The following is a 19067-nucleotide window of genomic DNA, read 5'->3' as shown; positions in this document are numbered from 1 at the left end:
ATATACAGGAGATGCCCAGGTTATATCAGATGTACATATATAATAATATACAGGAGATGCCCAGGTTATACCGGCTGTTCATATATAATTATATACAGGAGATGCCCGGCTGTACATATATATTTATACAAAGGAGATGCCCAGGTTATACCAGCTGTACATATATAATTATATACAGGAGATGCCCAGGTTATACCAGCTGTACATGTATAATTATATACAGGAGATGCCCAGGTTATACCAGCTGTACATGTATAATTATATACAGGAGATGCCCAGGTTATACCAGCTGTACATATATAATTATATACAGGAGATGCCCAGGTTATACCAGCTGTACATGTATAATTATATACAGGAGATGCCCAGGTTATACCAGCTGTACATATATAATTATATACAGGAGATGCCCAGGTTATACCAGCTGTACATATATAATTATATTCAGGAGATGACCAGGTTATACCAGCTGTACATATATAATTATATACAGGAGATGCCCAGATTATACCAGCATGGTCTAGAACATTATGTAATTTTGCTTTTTTAGGTTTTGGAAGCGATTGAGCAAGTTGATGAGCAAAGTTAATTCAGAACCGAACACAATACACATTATGGGGTGCTATGTGCTGGGGAACCCCAATGGTGAAAAGGTACGATGGGTTTGGGAAGAAAGATAATAAGACATGAGCATTTTTGTGGGGGGATATCTGTAGGGTACCCATCTATATAAAGAAGGCTTGGAGATAGACTTACAATATACAGCTCTGGCAAAAATTAAGAGACCACCACATCAAAACCCTGTCATGGGCCGCCCAATCTCCAGACCTGAACCCCATTGAGAACCTCGGGAATGTAATCAAGAGGATGATGGACAGTCACAAGCCACCAAACAAGGAAGAACGCTTACATTTTTGCGCCAGAAGCAGTGTGAAAGACTGGTGGAAAGCATGCCAAGACGCATGAAAGCTGTGATTATTAATCATGGTTATTCCACAAAATCTTGATTTCTGAACTCTTCCTGAGTTAAAACTTTAGTATTGTTGTTTCTAAATGATTATGAACTTGTTTACTCTGCATTAATTGAGGTCTGAAAGCACTGGGGTTTTTTATTTTGACCATTTCTCCTTTTCAGAAAAAAAAAGTACAAAATTTATTGTTTGGAAATTCGGAGACATGATGTCAGAAGTTTATAGAATAAATGAACAATTTACATTTTCCTCAAAAATATCCCTATAAAGAGAAAAATCAGACAGACTGAACATTTTGCAGTGGTCTCTTAATTTTTTGCCAGAGCTGTATATGTTCGCTTTGCCTCCATCTCGTTTATGTAGAGTGAAGCACTGAGCTGCACATTATGGCCAGGATATTTATGTCATTTCTTTACCTCTCTTAAGACAGGACTATTTTATGGCGATTTGCACAGACTTGTTTAAAAGGAGCTGCTTAGAAAAGAAAAGCAAAGAAAAATCTTGAGCTTGTATCTAATTTCTGCCCAGCTATGTGGCACTTAGCCAGTCTGTACATGCAAAGCCTGCACCTTATCTCTACTCCTAGAGGAAGAAAGATGGCTCTGTAGTGCCACCTTTAAGGGGCATCTAGCCTATGAGTCAGTGTCTGAGCCTTACCCAAGAGTTTAGTCAAATCAGAGTATTTTCCAAACGGAAAAGACACCCATCTACAGACACCTTACGTCATGTGACAAGGCGCCTTAGTTGGTTGATATTGATTCATATGGTGGCTATCTCCTATAGATGGCACTAGAGATGTAACTTCCTTCCTCTTGACGGGAGTCTGTCATCTCGAAGATCCCTAGCAATGAGATATCCTTGTAGGCAACCTTGTAGGACCCTGCAGCCCCATCCAAGGTCCTCTACAAGGACCTGAGATTACTTTCTTTAACGGTGGACCATTGCCTGTCTTAAAGTCTCTTCAGCTTTGTAGTCCACACAAGGAGAAACAGTGCCTCATTAACCTGTTTTATAATGTGCTTTAATTTCTGATCTCATCCTGCCTCTTTGTCCTTTCAGCTTTTTCAGAACATAAAGAACCTAATGAGTCCAAATCGAATTGAATTCAAGTCCCCCCTTGAGTTATCAGCACAAGGTAAGAGCAGCAGCGATGGTCTAGAGATCTCTCCTTGTACCAATCAGTCCATCCCAGGACAATACACAGCAGCAAGTGGCACAGTAATTACATGTCCTATGCATCGCGTATGCCCCTGGTCTGCACCTCACAACGGATGCCATAGCACAGGAGCTAGAGGTAGCATCTGCTCAATGTTTTCATTTTCCACTCAGATAATTAGAGAGTCTTGATTAGATCTCTCTGGAGTAATTGGGATCAGTCACACTGTCCATGCTTGTCACCGTCTTAGCAGCTTGTATGTGACGCAGCCTGGTGTATGTGGGTTTTTAGAAATATTTCAGCATTTGTATATAAGGTGATAACTACAGACCGGAGGATTATCACCCTGTAATTGTCACCGCACTGAGGGGAACAATGGGAATGCGGGAAACTGCAGATAGCACATTACTATTCTGGGTCATTGATTTGCACAGCACCGATCATATACTGTATATATTATAACTAGCTGTTTCCAGCCAGCTAACGCTCGGCACTCTCATTGATATCTAATTACCGCTGCTGGTGATTATGCAATTAAATGTACATTTACCTTGGCTGCAGTGGTTGAATTACGTAGGAAGTGCTGCGTGTGGTAATGTGGGGGGAGGAGCCTTGTGTGGTAATGTGTGGGAACGGAGCCTCGTGTGGTAATGTGTGGGGACGCAGCCTCGTGTGGTAATGTGTGGGGACGGAGCATCGTGTGGTAATATGTGGGGACGGAGCATTGTGTGGTAATTGTTATGACCTGGTGGTTAGGAGCACCCGGAATGACCTGATAGTTAAACCTCATACAGGACGAGCTCTGGGATGTGGAAGCTCTGCTGACCGCAAGCCCTAATCCTATCACACACACTAGAAATAGCCGTGGAGCGCTCCTGACCAGACCTAGGCGCCTCGTCACAGCCTAAGAACTATCTAGCCCTAGAGATAGAAAATAAAGCCTACCTTGCCTCAGAGAAATTCCCCAAAGGTAAAGGAAGCCCCCCACATATATTGACTGTGAGTAAAGATGAAAGTCACAAACGCAGAAATGAAACAGGTTTCAGCAAAGGGAGGCCAGACTTACTAAATAGACAGAGGATAGGAAAGGTAACTTTACGATCAGCACAAAAACCTACAAAAGACCACGCAGAGTGTGCAAAAAAGACCTCCACACCGTGAGTCGCATCCCAGAGCTTCCAGCTAGCAAGACAAAATCATGAAAACCAGCTGGACAAGAAAACAATGAACAAATAATGACTATCAGGAACTTAGCTTCTGCAGGAGAAGGCAGGTCACCAGAGAGATCCAGGAGCGAACTGAACCAATGCAAAAACATTGACAGCTGGCATGGAGTAACGATCTGAGAGGAGTTAAATAGAGCAGTCAACCAAAGGATAAACCACGTCACCTGTGTAAGGAACCTCAGAAGCAGCAGCTTCACTCACAGCCACCAGAGGGAGCCCATAGACAGAACTCGCCGAGTACCATTCACGACCACAGGAGGGAGTTCGACAACAGAATTCACAACAGTACCCCCCCCTTGAGGAGGGGTCACCAAACCCTCACCAGAGCCCCCAGGCCGATCAGGATGAGCCAAATGAAAGGCACGAACAAGATCGGCAGCATGAACATCAGAGGCAAAAACCCAGGAATTATCTTCCTGACCATAACCCTTCCACTTGACCAGGTACTGGAGTTTCCGTCTCGAAACACGAGAATCCAAAATCTTCTCCACCACATACTCCAACTCCCCCTCGACCAACACCGGGGCAGGAGGATCAACGGAGGGAACCATAGGCGCCACGTATCTCCGCAACAACGACCTATGGAACACATTATGGATGGCAAAAGAAGCTGGAAGATCCCAACGAGATGACACAGGATTAAGAACTTCAGAAATCTTATATGGTCCAATGAAACGAGGCTTAAACTTAGGAGAGGAAACTTTCATAGGAACGTGACGAGATGACAACCAAACCAAATCCCCAACACGAAGTCGGGGACCAACACAACGCCGACGGTTAGCGAAACGTTGAGCCTTCTCCTGGGACAATGTCAAATTGTCCACCACATGAGTCCAAATCTGCTGCAACCTGTCCACCACCGCATCCACACCAGGACAGTCCAAAGGCTCAACCTGCCCTGAAGAGAAGCAAGGATGGAAACCAGAATTACAGAAAAAAGGAGAAATTAAAGTAGCCGAGCTGGCCCGATTATTAAAGGCGAACTCAGCCAAAGGCAAGAAAGACACCCAATCATCCTGATCAGCAGAAACAAAGCATCTCAGATATGACTCCAAAGTCTGATTAGTTCGTTCGGTTTGGCCATTAGTCTGAGGATGGAAAGCCAAAGAAAAAGACAAATCAATGCCCATCTTAGCGCAAAAGGACCGCCAAAACCTCGAAACAAACTGGGAACCTCTGTCCGAGACGATGTTCTCTGGAATGCCATGCAAACGAACCACATGCTGGAAAAACAATGGCACCAAATCAGAGGAGGAAGGCAGTTTAGATAATGGTACCAAATGGACCATCTTAGAGAAGCGATCACAAACCACCCAAATGACCGACATCTTTTGAGAAACAGGGAGATCAGAAATAAAATCCATGGAAATATGCGTCCAGGGCCTCTTCGGGATCGGCAAGGGCAAAAGCAACCCACTGGCACGAGAACAGCAGGGCTTAGCCCGAGCACAAATCCCACAGGACTGCACAAAAGAACGCACATCCCGTGACAAAGAAGGCCACCAAAAGGATCTAGCCACTAAATCTCTGGTACCAAAGATTCCAGGATGACCAGCCAATACTGAACAATGAATCTCCAAGATAACTCTACTAGTCCATCTATCAGGGACAAACCGTTTCTCCGTAGGACAACGGTCAGGTCTATCAGCCTGAAACTTTTGCAGCACACGCCGCAAATCAGGGGAAATGGCAGACAAAATTACCCCTTCTGTAAGAATACCCGCCGGCTCCGGAACACCCGGAGAGTGAGGCACAAAACTCCTTGACAGGGCGTCAGCCTTCACATTCTTAGATCCCAGAAGGTATGAAACCACAAAATCAAAACGGGAGAAAAAGAGCGACTATCGAGCCTGTCTAGGATTCAACCGTTTGGCAGACTCGAGATAAGTTAAATTCTTGTGATTCGTCAAGACCACCACGCGATGTTTAGCTCCTTCAAGCCAATGTCGCCACTCCTCGAATGCCCACTTCATGGCCAACAACTCCCGATTGCCCACATCATAATTGCGCTCAGCAGGCGAGAATTTTCTAGAAAAGAAGGCACAGGGTTTCATCACCGAGCCATCAGAACTTCTTTGAGACAAAACAGCCCCTGCTCCAATTTCAGAAGCATCAACCTCCACCTGAAAAGGGAGCAAAACATCTGGCTGGCACAACACAGGGGCAGAAGCAAAACGACGCTTCAACTCCTGAAAAGCCTCTACAGCCGCAGAGGACCAATTGACCACATCAGCACCTTTCTTGGTCAAATCAGTCAACGGCTTAGCAACACTGGAAAAGTTAGCGATGAAGCGACGATAAAAATTAGCAAAGCCCAGGAATTTCTGCAAGCTCTTCACAGATGTCGGCTGAGTCCAATCGTAAATGGCCTGAACTTTAACAGGGTCCATCTCGATAGTAGAAGGGGAAAAAATGTAACCCAAAAATGAAACCTTCTGAACTCCAAAGAGACACTTTGACCCCTTCACAAACAAGGAATTGGCACGAAGGACCTGGAACACCATTCTGACCTGCTTCACATGAGATTCCCAATCATCCGAAAAGACCAAAATGTCATCCAAATATACAATCATGAATCTATCCAGGTACTCTCGGAAGATGTCATGCATAAAGGACTGAAACACAGATGGAGCATTAGAAAGCCCGAATGGCATAACCAGGTACTCAAAATGGCCCTCGGGCGTATTAAATGCCGTCTTCCATTCATCACCCTGTTTAATTCGCACAAGATTATACGCACCACGAAGATCTATCTTGGTGAACCAACTAGCCCCCTTAATCCGAGCAAACAAATCAAGACAGCAGCGGCAAAGGATACTGAAATTTGACTGTGATCTTATTAAGAAGGCGGTAATCAATACAAGGTCTCAAAGAACCATCCTTCTTGGCCACAAAAAAGAACCCTGCTCCCAATGGTGACGACGACGGACGAATATGACCCTTCTCCAAGGATTCCTTTATATAACTCCGCATAGCGGCGTGCTCTGGCACAGATAAATTAAACAGACGGCCCTTAGGAAACTTACTACCAGGAATCAAATCAATAGCACAGTCGCAATCCCTATGAGGAGGTAGGGCACCAGATTTGGGCTCTTCAAATACATCCTGGTAATCTGATAAAAACTCAGGGACTTCAGAAGGAGTGGAAGGTGAAATTGAGAGCAATGGAACATCACCATGTACCCCCTGACAACCCCAGCTGGACACAGACATAGATTTCCAATCCAACACTGGATTATGGACCTGTAGCCATGGCAACCCCAAAACGACCACATCATGCAGATTATGCAACACCAAAAAGCGAATATCCTCCTGATGTGCAGGAGCCATGCGCATGGTCAATTGAGTCCAGTACTGAGGCTTATTCTTGGCCAAAGGCGTAGCATCAATTCCTCTCAATGGAATAGGATACTTCAAGGGCTCCAAGAAAAAACCACAGCGCCTTGCAAACTCCAAGTCCATCAAATTCAGGGCAGCGCCTGAATCCACAAATGCCATAACAGAATAGGACGACAAAGAGCAAATCAGAGTAACGGACAAAAGAAATTTAGACTGTACCGTACCAATGATGGCCGACCTAGCGAACCGCTTAGTGCGCTTAGGACAATCAGAGATAGCATGAGTGGATTCAGCACAGTAAAAACACAGCCCATTCCGACGTCTGTGTTCTTGCCGTTCAGCTCTGGTCAAAGTCCTATCACACTGCATAGGCTCAGGCCTATGCTCAGAGAATACCGCCAGATGGTGCACAGCTTTGCGCTCATGCATGCGCCGATCGATCTGAATGGCCAAAGACATAGACTCATTCAGACCAGCAGGCGTGGGAAATCCCACCATGGCATCCTTAAGGGCTTCAGAAAGACCCTTTCTGAAAATTGCCGCCAGGGCACATTCATTCCACTGAGTAAGCACAGACCACTTTCTAAACTTCTGACAGTACACCTCCGCTTCATCCTGACCCTGACACAAAGCCAGCAAGATTTTCTCTGCCTGATCCACTGAATTTGGTTAATCATAAAGCAATCCAAGCGCCAGAAAAAACGCATCAACATCACGCAATGCCGGATCTCCTGGCGCAAGGGAAAATGCCCAGTCTTGAGGGTCACCACGCAACAAAGAAATAATGATTTTTACCTGTTGAACGGGGTCACCAGAGGAGCGGGGTTTCAAAGCTAGAAACTGTTTACAATTATTTTTGAAATTCAAGAACCTAGATCTATCCCCAGAAAATAAGTCAGGAATAGGAATTTTAGTCTCTAACATAGGATTCTGAACCACAAAATCTTGAATGTTTTGTACCCTTGCAGATAGATGATCCATACAAGAGGACAGATCTTGAATGTCCATATCTACACCTGTGTCCTGAACCACCCAAAGGTCTAGGGGAAAAGAAAGACAAAACACAGTGCAAAGAAAAAAAAATGGTCTCAGAACTTCTCTTATCCCTCTATTGAGATGCATTAATACTTTGGGCCAGCTGTACTGTTATGACCTGGTGGTTAGGAGCACCCGGAATGACCTGATAGTTAAACCTCATACAGGACGAGCTCTGGGATGTGGAAGCTCTGCTGACCGCAAGCCCTAATCCTATCACACACACTAGAAATAGCCGTGGAGCTCTCCTGACCAGACCTAGGCGCCTCATCACAGCCTAAGAACTATCTAGCCCTAGAGATAGAAAATAAAGCCTACCTTGCCTCAGAGAAATTCCCCAAAGGTAAAGGAAGCCCCCCACATATATTGACTGTGAGTAAAGATGAAAGTCACAAACGCAGAAATGAAACAGGTTTCAGCAAAGGGAGGCCAGACTTACTAAATAGACAGAGGATAGGAAAGGTAACTTTGCGATCAGCACAAAAACCTACAAAAGACCACGCAAAGTGTGCAAAAAAGACCTCCGCACCGACTCACGGTGCATCCCAGAGCTTCCAGCTAGCAAGACAAAATCATGAAAACCAGCTGGACAAGAAAACAATGAACAAATAATGACTATCAGGAACTTAGCTTCTGCAGGAGAAGGCAGGTCACCAGAGAAATCCAGGAGCGAACTGAACCAAGGCAAAAACATTGACAGCTGGCATGGAGTAACGATCTGAGAGGAGTTAAATAGAGCAGTCAACCAAAGGATAAACCACGTCACCTGTGTAAGGAACCTCAGAAGCAGCAGCTTCACTCACAGCCACCAGAGGGAGCCCATAGACAGAACTCGCCGAAGTACCATTCACGACCACAGGAGGGAGTTCGACAACAGAATTCACAACAGGTAATGTGTGGGGACGGAGCCTCGTGTGGTAATGTGTGGGGACGGAGCATCGTGTGGTAATGTGTGAGGATGGAGCATTGTGTGGTAATGTGTGGGGACAGAGCATCGTGTGGTAATGTGTGGTGATGCAGCCTCGTGTGGTAATGTGTGTGGACGGAGCCTCGTGTGGTAATGTGTGAGGATGGAGCATCGTGTGGTAATGTGTGAGGACGGAGCCTCGTGTGGTAATGTGTGGGGACGGAGCTTCGTGTGGTAATGTGTGTGGACGGAGCATCGTGTGGTAATGTGTGTGTGGACGGAGCATCGTGTGGTAATGTGTGGGGACGGTATTATGTGTGGTGATGTGGTGGGGGCAGAGCTACTGTGCAGGGGGCGGGATTAGCGAGTAATCACAATGCCTCTTATATATATAGATGTAGATATGTAGATTGTCAAACAGGTTGTTAGTATTATTCCACGTCATGATAATAGGGATTTTATGATTAGTCTACCAGAGACTGTGGACACAGACGGTCGCTTCCAGCTTGGGATGCCTAGCCACTGCAGGCCCCTTACTTTGCACGGACTTATTCTGACAATTTATGTGCCTGTTGGCACTTCCTTCTATGTGACTCCCCTGATGATTCTCCATGACCGGAGTTGAAACGTGTAGGGAGGAAGAAATTGGATTTTAAAGGATTGAGGACTCTGCCTTCATATACATTGGGTGTGTTGGTCCCCTATAGTGAGGTCCATTTGGGTCCTGTCCTTGTCAGGACAGGAGTTACACAGGGGCTACAGGGTAGATATTTGAACCTCAGCCCTGCCTCTGCCTTACAACCCTGGATCTCTTTTGTGTCATTTGGAAGTATACGGTGTCCGGCAGCTTTGGTGAGATCAAACCATTACGTTTTTATATTGAGCACTGGTTCACCTGAGCACTTTATTCGTTGTTTGTGTCTTGTTGGGTGCGCATTTTTTAGCATTTTATCATTAAAGGTTATGTTTTATTTAGTGGATATCCTCCAGAGCTGATTCTGGATTTTATGATTACTATGGTTTACTGGCTGTGCTGCCTTTGAAGTGTATTGGAGTTATGGAAATAAAAAAAAACAGCCGTTTCCCTACACTTTCTTCCCTAGTGTTGTATCTATATGCTTTGGCAGAGAACCTTGGACATATCCTACAAAGTAACCTTAATTAACGGCCTCATGCGCGCCTTATACTGGCTGTGTACAGGAGTTGTATGAATCTGTATTACCCTGGAAATATTGGTTTATCTAGAGTAAATCCAGCTGGCAAAATAGTCTGGGGAAGGAGGCGGGGGGGGGATTTGGAGGGTATGAGCATCCAAATTCACTCTCCTCAAGAAGAAAGAGAACTGACTCTGGTACTGCCGGTAGGCATTCCCCTGTAAGTCAATGTCCAATCCATGAGGCGTGACTTGCTCAGCCAAACCATAGTTTCCAATCTTTTTCAAAATTCTTTATCGTGTTGTGAAGAACATTGAAACAGCTGGACATTGGACATTGACTTACTGGGAATCTTCCAATAGGTGACACTAGAGAAGCAGTTTTCATCCTTCTGGAGAAGAGAAAATTAGTAACAGCATATAGAGCACCCATGCCTTCATGGAGCCCTACTGCATTCGGGTATGCCTCCAGTTTCATGCTTGGGCAGGTAAATAAATAGGAAAAGAATGATGCCAGTTTCCATCAACATTTGCTACATTGCAAACGCATTCTTCTTCTAAAAATGTAGGAACTTTGTGTGCCGCCATACAAGCTCCAATCATTAGGAATACATCGGAATTCCCAAAAATGATCCTATATCCACCGGATAGGTGAGAATTGTTAGACTGGTGTGTGATCCAGCACTGGGATTTCTATAGATCATCAGAAGCAAAGGGGGGGGGTCTGACCTTTTTTCACCTGTAATTGCAAAAATACTTCCAGGAGTTGATTTGAGCAACCAATCATTCATGTGTCCATTCATTGTCTATGGCACTGAGAAACTGCACTTGGCAATCATTGCCACTCACATAGAATGGAGGGCAGGACACATAACCGATCATCCGTTCCCGCCAGCTGTTCCTGGTCACGGTCCTGAGGCCAGTGGAAGACAGGAAATGTAAAACACAAGTTCCCTATTTGGGCAACCAGTGGTCGTCCCAGTAGTAGGACCCTCACCAATTTAACAATTGGCTCATATTCAGTGGATAAGTGATAATTAATATGAGTATTTCAGTGGAGTAGTTTATGTACAGTTGAACCTATGGTCAGTTTTCATATTTTTCTTATTTCTCCATGCTTCTATTTACCAGGAAAGCAACTGATCGAAAAGTATTTTGATTTCCGATTATATCGTCTCTGGAAGACTCGTCAACACTCCAAACTGCTGGATTACGATGATATTTTATGAGCCTACAACAGTACTGCCATGTTTGGAGTACTTTTTTGCTGATTTCCAATCTACTGGGATCTTCCCACCCAACGCTACGGAGAGTGGAGGACAGAGGATACTAGAAGAAGTTGTAACGTGCAGAGGCCGAGTCCACTGACTGGTGGTAATTCTTATGAAAAGAGTTGGAACAAGGTTTGAAACGTAGAAAATCAGGAATGAGAAGACGTCTTCATTCTGAGCTTCACAAATTCAGGGCAAACACTAACCAAGAATCGCCGGGTCCTCTTTTTCAAGGCCTCTTTAAGACTTAAGCTCAGGTTTTTATTAAGACAATGTACACTTCTTGCACTAAAGAGCAAGGATCCCATCAAGCCTTCAAAACCCATGGTGAACTTTTTGTAGCAAAACCCAGGAGACTTTTATATATCACGGGATGGAGACTGAGAACGCAGAAGTTCGCCGGCTTGAAGGGTCGGGCCCGTTTCACAAGCGAGGCTACGGAAGAAGTATTGCTGACAGATATATCTATATAGAACATATATGTATATCTTATTAGGTTTTCTTTGGTTTATCCACAAGGGGTAACTTACAATTTAAGTGCAATTTCTTTTCAATCACGCAAATGGCATATTTAACCGTTAGACAAGTGCAGTGGTCTTTGAGCCATCTTGCATGGTGGGAGTTGTAGTGACTGCGCGAATCTATAGCGCGACATATATATTTTTTGTAGATGTGTAGATCACCAGCAAATATGTGTTGTAACCCTTCGCAGACTCACGATAGATCCGCTGTATCATGCGCATTGTTACGTCTTACACAAGATTCTGCACATTTACTTGGCGTCTCATGGCCGGTTCATCACCTACATTACTCGGCAAGATATGGAGATCGCAATTTATTGCAATATATTGATATTATTGTTATGTGAAGATAGTAGAAACCTATGTACAGTAAACAAATAGACATTTAGAAAATATTTATATATATATTGAATTTGGGGGAGATTAGCCATAAGAGTGATCACATATATGCAGGTAGTGGCACTCTCTGATGGTAGAGGCCTGGTTAGTATTGGCATCCCATTTCAGTGCTTACCTTTCTGGCTAGATGATAGAACTGAATAATAGATATATTGCTGCATTTTTTTACTCACTTTACATATAGTATTGTGTCATTAACATGGTAAATTGCTAGATGGTTTCAGTCCTCGAGACCTAGGTCTTTGCTTGATTTTGGGTCCTGAGTCAGCTGAGTTTTCATACTTGCTAACAGGTATATCCATGTGTTTAAAGGGGAGAGGCTCATATTAAAAACTACTGGAAAAAATCCCAAATCCTGCTTTTTTTAGGGATGATGTGGGAAGGGAATCGTGCTTGATTGGTATTGTATGCATTAGACATGTATGTGACCCAAGATTCAATTATTTCCTCTCTATATGTAGAATTGGGAAGAAATAACTATATGTATTATATATAGACACGTAAAAATGTGTATATTTTGCATTATGATCCAACGTACACCGCAGTATGCCAAGTTTGCCCATATGCGTGTACATTACAGACTACGAGTGGCGCAACTTTTGTAAGCTGATAATTCGGTACAACGTCTCTTACGACCACACAATCTGCATTGAAGAATGATTGTCTTCACAACTAATATGGTCGTATGCATCGTATAGGGTGGACCTGACAACCTGCCACAGAAGTACCGCACATTTGCCGTGCAGGTGGAATATGTACTGGGAGTTACAAAAGACTGACAGTAAAGCAGACAATTAATATTGGTCCCTGGACTATCGAGATGATGGAATCTGTCAGTGCATCGATTTACTGACAGCTCCACTACTGTAGTAATAAGTTAACATAGAGCAGCACTGATACTGGTGCATATATAGACTGGGCATTACAGGCCACATTGTCATTTCCTACTAGGAAGCAGTTGATTTACCCCATCCCTGGTCAGATCTGTATTATTGCAGATATGTGGTGTTTGATATCATGGTGATGACTGATTATTTGTGAAAATTACCATCAAGGCAATAATATAAAATGGGACTATATCGATCGCAAGAATTGGTTATCGTGGGCTCTGATGCTTTTTATGTGCTATTTTTTTATGGCGGCCCTAAAGCCATGTTTGTTTTAAAGAGTAATTAGGTGTTTTATATATATAATTATCCGCCAGGCATTGCAAAGTTATGAATCTTTGTAATATACTTCATTACCCTATTTTGTTTCCTTCTCTTCCAAACACCAGGCTGAAAGTGCTGTTTTGGCTGCCTGGATCATGCTCCTTTAGTAGCTGTTTTGAACTGCTGCTCTAGCAAGAACCTGTGCTCAAATACTATTTGTAAGCACCCTCCAGTGTGAGCTTCTCTGCTTCCCTCCGCCATGATCACACACAGAGAATCCGGTTTCTTGGCTGAATAATAATTAAACTAAAAAAAAAAAAAATGTTTAGTTAATATGGATATTCCTGGTCATTGCAGAGACTGATAAGTGGCTACATTAAAAGTAATATACTCCATTACAAATAATTTAAAAGACAAACAATGTTAAAAAAAAGTGGCAATATAGTGCAAGGTGACGAAGGCACGCCGCTGAAACGCGCGTAGGGGAAGTGGCACCATCACATGGCGAGGTGAAATATGTTTATTACATCCGTTACATCAATGTAGGATACAGTGCCTTGCAAAAGTATTCGGCCCCCTGGAACTTATCATACTTTTCCCACATATCATGCTTCAAACATAAAGACACCAAATGTAAATTTTTGGTGAAGAATCAACAACACAATTGTGAAGTTATTGGTTATTTTACATTTTTGTGGAAATTCAAAAACTGAAAATTGGGGCGTGCAATATTATTCGGCCCCATCTCTGTCTCTGGATACAAGTTTTATTTATGTCGGTACTTGTTTGTGGATTTTCAGTCTTTGACTACATTGCCTATTAGCATTACATCTTGCTCTTCCTGCCATCTGGTGGGGCCACTTACTTTCTTTGGCTCATCACCTTGCACTATATTGGAACTTTTTAACACTGTTTGTCTTTTAAATTATTTCTAATAAAGTATTGTACTTTTATTGTTCATCTTACGCCTCTCCTTATATGCTCTCTCTGTTGTAGCGTAGGACTACTTTTTATATTTGGATGCTAGAAAACATTTTGTCCCACTGGACTATAAAATTATTTTTGATTATTATGAGCATCATTCGCTAGGGATTCAATCTCTGCTTTTGAGTGGCTACATGTAGCTATGTGCGGATATGAGCCCCCATTATCATTCTCATTGACATCTAAACTCACGCCTCACAATTCTGCAGCAGTTTGACACTCATTGGCCAGTAACTATTGGCCATTTAGTGGGTGATAACTTTTAGTAGAAATGTATGTATCATTCATAACCAATATATGGCATAATATGATAGGTACATATTTTTTGTATTAAGGTACTTGCACATTGCTATTAGTGTAAAGTAGTAGTTCGTGTCTTGTCTGGAAGGACCGCTCTGAAGAGGAGGACTGGTTTTATGACTTTTCTGGCTACAGTATGCATTAGATGTATATTTACACATTGTAACAGATTTATTGTGGGGTAATGAAGCAATGGACGAGTACAGCAATGTGAAAAATACAATTGTGTAATAAAAATGCGTATAGAAATATAGTAATACATATCCATGGATTAAAAATTTTACACTAAGAACTGAACCCAGAATGTGTAAAAATATTAATGAGTGAATTGATGCGACAGTTTAATTTGCACTTATAGTGGTGACGATTAGGAAATAACTGATGTATAAAGTACATATAAACCTATGGGGCGTGAGGCGCAGTAGAGTACAGTGATGATTAAGGGGTGTTATCGATTTCTAGAAAAAATATAAAATGTGCATATGTTCTAACATAAGAAATATAAACATGAATAAAGTCTGGTTTGCTCTGCTCTTTTTACAAGTGGCCAGCACAGCAGCGCTGCAGTCAATCATTGGTTGCAGTAATCACGTGAGTACTACTGGCATTATGGCGTACCTCTGAGCGATTATGCCAGTAAAGTATTTGACGTGCAGGCATCACATACTGGCCACTTGTAAATGTAGACTGTAAACACTGGTAGAGCAACAGCCCTGGAGTTTTTTACATACATTACTGATCCTGTACTGATCCTGAGTTACATCCTGTATTATACCCCGGAGCTGCACTCACTATTCTGTTGGTGCAGTCACTGTGTACATACATTACATTACTGATCCTGTACTGATCCTGAGTTACATCCTGTATTATACTCCAGAGCTGTCCTCACTATTCTGCTGGTGCAGTCACTTTGTACATACATTACATTACTGATCCTGAGTTACATCCTGTATTATACTCCAGAGCTGTCCTCACTATTCTGCTGGTGCAGTCACTTTGTACATACATTACATTACTGATCCTGAGTTACATCCTGATTATACCCCAGAGCTGCACTCACTATTCTGCTGGTGCAGTCACTGTGTACATACATTACATTACTGATCCTGAGTTACATCCTGTATTATACCCCAGAGCTGCACTCACTATTCTGCTGGTGCAGTCACTGTGTACATACATTACATTACTGATCCTGAGTTACATCCGGTTTTATACTCCAGAGCTGCACTCACTATTCTGCTGGTGCAGTCACTGTGTATGTACATTACATTACTGATCCTGTCCTGATCCCGAGTTACATCCGGTTTTATACTCCATGGCTACATTCAAATTTCCCCCAATTACTAGACAGTAAACTGTTTGCCAACAGACACCTTTAATTCTCTGTATGACATTGTATTCATTTCCTTCCATCAGATGTCTGCATGGAGGCTTCTGTAAAGACTACACTTCCCATAATGTAAATCACCAGAGAACGCACCCTGCAGACTCTGAACGAGCAGGAAATATCCTGAGGTTTAAGAGCAATGTCTTTCAGACATGGAAATGCTACAGCCAGTGCAAACACATATAACACATGATGTAACCTTGGATCAGCACACGTTAACGTAAAGACTTGACATTTTGATATGAAAGGGTTAATTTGCAGAGTGTAAAATTATATTCCACAGTGAAGCAGCGCTTTGAATACAATTTGTAAGCTATGCTTGGCATAAGATGCTGGACAAATAGTCACATCAGAGTTTCTCAACCTTTGTGACATTTACCGGTACTTGAGGCAGCCATAAATATTCATTATTAATTACCAAAGACAGCCTTTTATCATTCAAAGGCATGGTGTTGCTTTTTCATCTCCACAACAAGATAAAGCTGATTTTGGGACACCGGTCTCATATTTCAACACACTTGCCATACTGTTCTTTGTATGGCACTCCATGGTTCCACTCCATCATCATTCTCCAAGCACTATAGGTGCAGGAACTGCCTCTTTTTCCAGCATACATTGCCCCTGCCATTATACAATGACTTGCCAGCCTGGATCTGAAAATTGCCTCTCTGTTAGGGCCCCTTTCCACTTGTGAGAAAAACGGACGAGTGCAATCCGATAAAAAATCGGATTGCACTCGGACCAATGTTAATCAATAGGTGACATTCCATCTGCGATTTTTTTCTCTGCCGAAATTGGACTGAGAAAAAAATCGCAGCATGCTGCGATTTGCCGCGAGTCTCGGACGAGACTCACCAATGCAAGTCAATGGGTGCGAGTAAAAAAACGCATGGAATACGGACCATCTGTATTCCATCCGTTTTTTACGGATACCTTATCATTCTGTGGCACAGAACACTGTAAATAGTCCTGTAAATGACTGTATAAAAATAGTTGCAGAGAAAAAAAAAAGGATTGCATACGGATGTAAAAACGGATGATGCGATTAAAAATCGCATTACACTCGCATGACACTCGCATGACAATCGCACATCTTACATCCGTTTTTTCGGTCCGTAAATCGGACCGTTTTTTTCTCACACAAGTGGAAAGGGGCCCTTAGACCGATATACCTCCATGACAAGAGAGTAGGAGCAGAGACACAAAGCCGCAATCCTACTAGAGAGAAGGTCCTGACCTCATCACCTGCAATCCATCTTGGTTTCCCCAAGGGCTTGTTCACATGTAGCGCTTTTGAAGCATTTTTCACGTGTAATGCAGAGTATAACAGTAGCACTAAAATAAATGGGATTTGTAAAATTTCACTCATAGCGTTTGTTTTCTTGCATTTTTTCACCTATTCAACTGAATGCATCAAAAACGTGCATGATGTACCCAGCATTTGTCAACACATATTTTCATGTGAAAAAAGCCCTGTGTGAACGCACCTTGACAGTTTTTCCTTCACAACAGGCAGTTGTATGGCTCGTCACACAGTAGGGAGACACTCGGCTGGTGGCATGTTTGAACAATTTTTCTAGTTAAAATAAAGAACTTTGTGATTTTGTCCATCGTTGCATTAAATATGATTGTAAGTTTATTAAAATTCTAGTAACCATTTAGGAAAGGTGAAGTTAAATCAGTTCCCAATTATATTATGACTTTTTTTCGTGATAATTAAAATCTACAACTGTAAACGATCACATTAATATCTAAACACTTTATAATATGGAGATAAATAAGCCATACCACAATTCTTAATAATTGCAGATATAATGTATCAGTGTGGTGCTAGTAAATATATAGAGTGTCTCATAATAAGCCATTAGCTGTGTATTTAGTTTTTTGGGGAACTAAAATGCTACAGCAGGATATTTAGGGAGATTATATAAAAGTTCTAATGTTGTTCGCATGGTGTTTTGGGCGTCTGTGATGGGCTTTTTTCTTGCCTTTTTAATATAACTTTTTTAAAGAATGTGGCGTATTGATTTATTCTCCATTTTCCATAGTTCTGCATTTAGTGTTAAAGGGGTAGTACCATAAATCCAAGTTTGACCTGTCCTCAAGATAGCCAAGCACTAGATCATCTATCTCCAGCAAACAGTGCACAACAGTCCGTTTCCGATTGCTTCATGCAAAGATGGCAATTAACCCATTCAACGGTCACACCCCATTTTTCAGATTTGCCCCCAGCACTCAATCATGTTTATTGGAATTAAGGTTGAGAAACTCTGTGTCCATGCAAAAAAAATGAACATTAGACGAAATTTGGGGTTCACATATGTAATGGAATAGAAACTTGGCGCATCTCCATTCCAATGGCAGATATTTATACACGACCATTTCCAGTAAATCTCCATGTTACCTGGGACCCGTCTTGTGTCAAGTTGGGTGCAGACTATGCCCAAGCGACACGGACGACTTCTATCGGTTTGATCATTCATCAAATGTTTTTCTGGATTGAATTCAGTTCATGGAGGGAGGTCATGGGCTGGAGGTGACCCAATTACTAGAGGGGCAGCGTGCGTCTCTCAGTGCTGCCTCCGCTTCTTTCCTGTCCATCACGCTGTTCTTGCTCTCTTGCACCCACATAATAAATTTGCTTCCTTTTGATATAATAAGTCACTGTACGACCAACTCTGTAGGTTTATAGTGTAATAGGCTCAGATTTTCAGGAGAGTGAGACAAGCCTTTTAAAAAAAAAATAATAAAGTTTGTATTTTTTATCCTTTACAAAGTTCGAAATAGCCATGTGACTTTTTTTTCTGGACAACAGTGCACTGATGTATTTCCACTGTCATTTTATTAATAAAACCGTAGAAATATTCAGAATTTGTCTGATTTATTTCTGAGTTTGGCAGTTTCATACTAATATTTTATTATATAAAAAAATAAACACATTGTGCAGTTCTATGTAAAAACGCTAAAGTGAATATTCCATTGGATAGGCAGTACTAACTCGTAGATCAGTGTATGTCTGATCACTAGGACCCTAACAGATTGGTGGAACAGGGGTCCCATTGTTGAGGGAGGATCTAAAGTGACCCTTCACGGTTGACCTAGTGATTTTCAAATTAATTAACGGCGTTGCCGGCAACTGAAAATGACCAGACGGAGACGTGTGTCTCTGTTTGGGAGGAGCGAGCAGATCTCTGGCCCCCGTTAATTGTGTATCACTTTTCATAATCACAGAAATTATACTTCAACCAATCAACATAAGAACACGCT

At 42.4% G+C, this 19067-nt stretch overlaps 1 protein-coding gene across 4 annotated transcripts in view; it reads left to right on the top strand.

Annotated features, from left to right (window-relative positions):
• The window catches only part of NSMF (NMDA receptor synaptonuclear signaling and neuronal migration factor), a 78343-nt gene extending 64906 nt beyond the window's left edge, over positions 1–13437 (top strand). For all 4 annotated transcript variants that reach the window (XM_069747710.1, XM_069747708.1, XM_069747711.1 and 1 more), the window contains 3 exons: positions 551–653; positions 2031–2106; positions 10919–13437. In XM_069747710.1, coding sequence (XP_069603811.1) covers positions 551–653; positions 2031–2106; positions 10919–11016 — 277 coding nt within the window. In that variant the 3' untranslated portion in view covers positions 11017–13437. The remainder of the gene's footprint in view (positions 1–550; positions 654–2030; positions 2107–10918) is intronic.
• Positions 13438–19067: the final 5630 nt, after the last annotated feature.

The sequence above is a fragment of the Ranitomeya imitator genome, chromosome 2, assembly GCF_032444005.1.
Source record: "Ranitomeya imitator isolate aRanImi1 chromosome 2, aRanImi1.pri, whole genome shotgun sequence".
NCBI classification, from domain to species: domain Eukaryota; kingdom Metazoa; phylum Chordata; class Amphibia; order Anura; family Dendrobatidae; genus Ranitomeya; species Ranitomeya imitator.
Note: the sequence above shows the minus strand (reverse complement) of the source record. Positions and strands in the feature narration are given on the sequence as shown.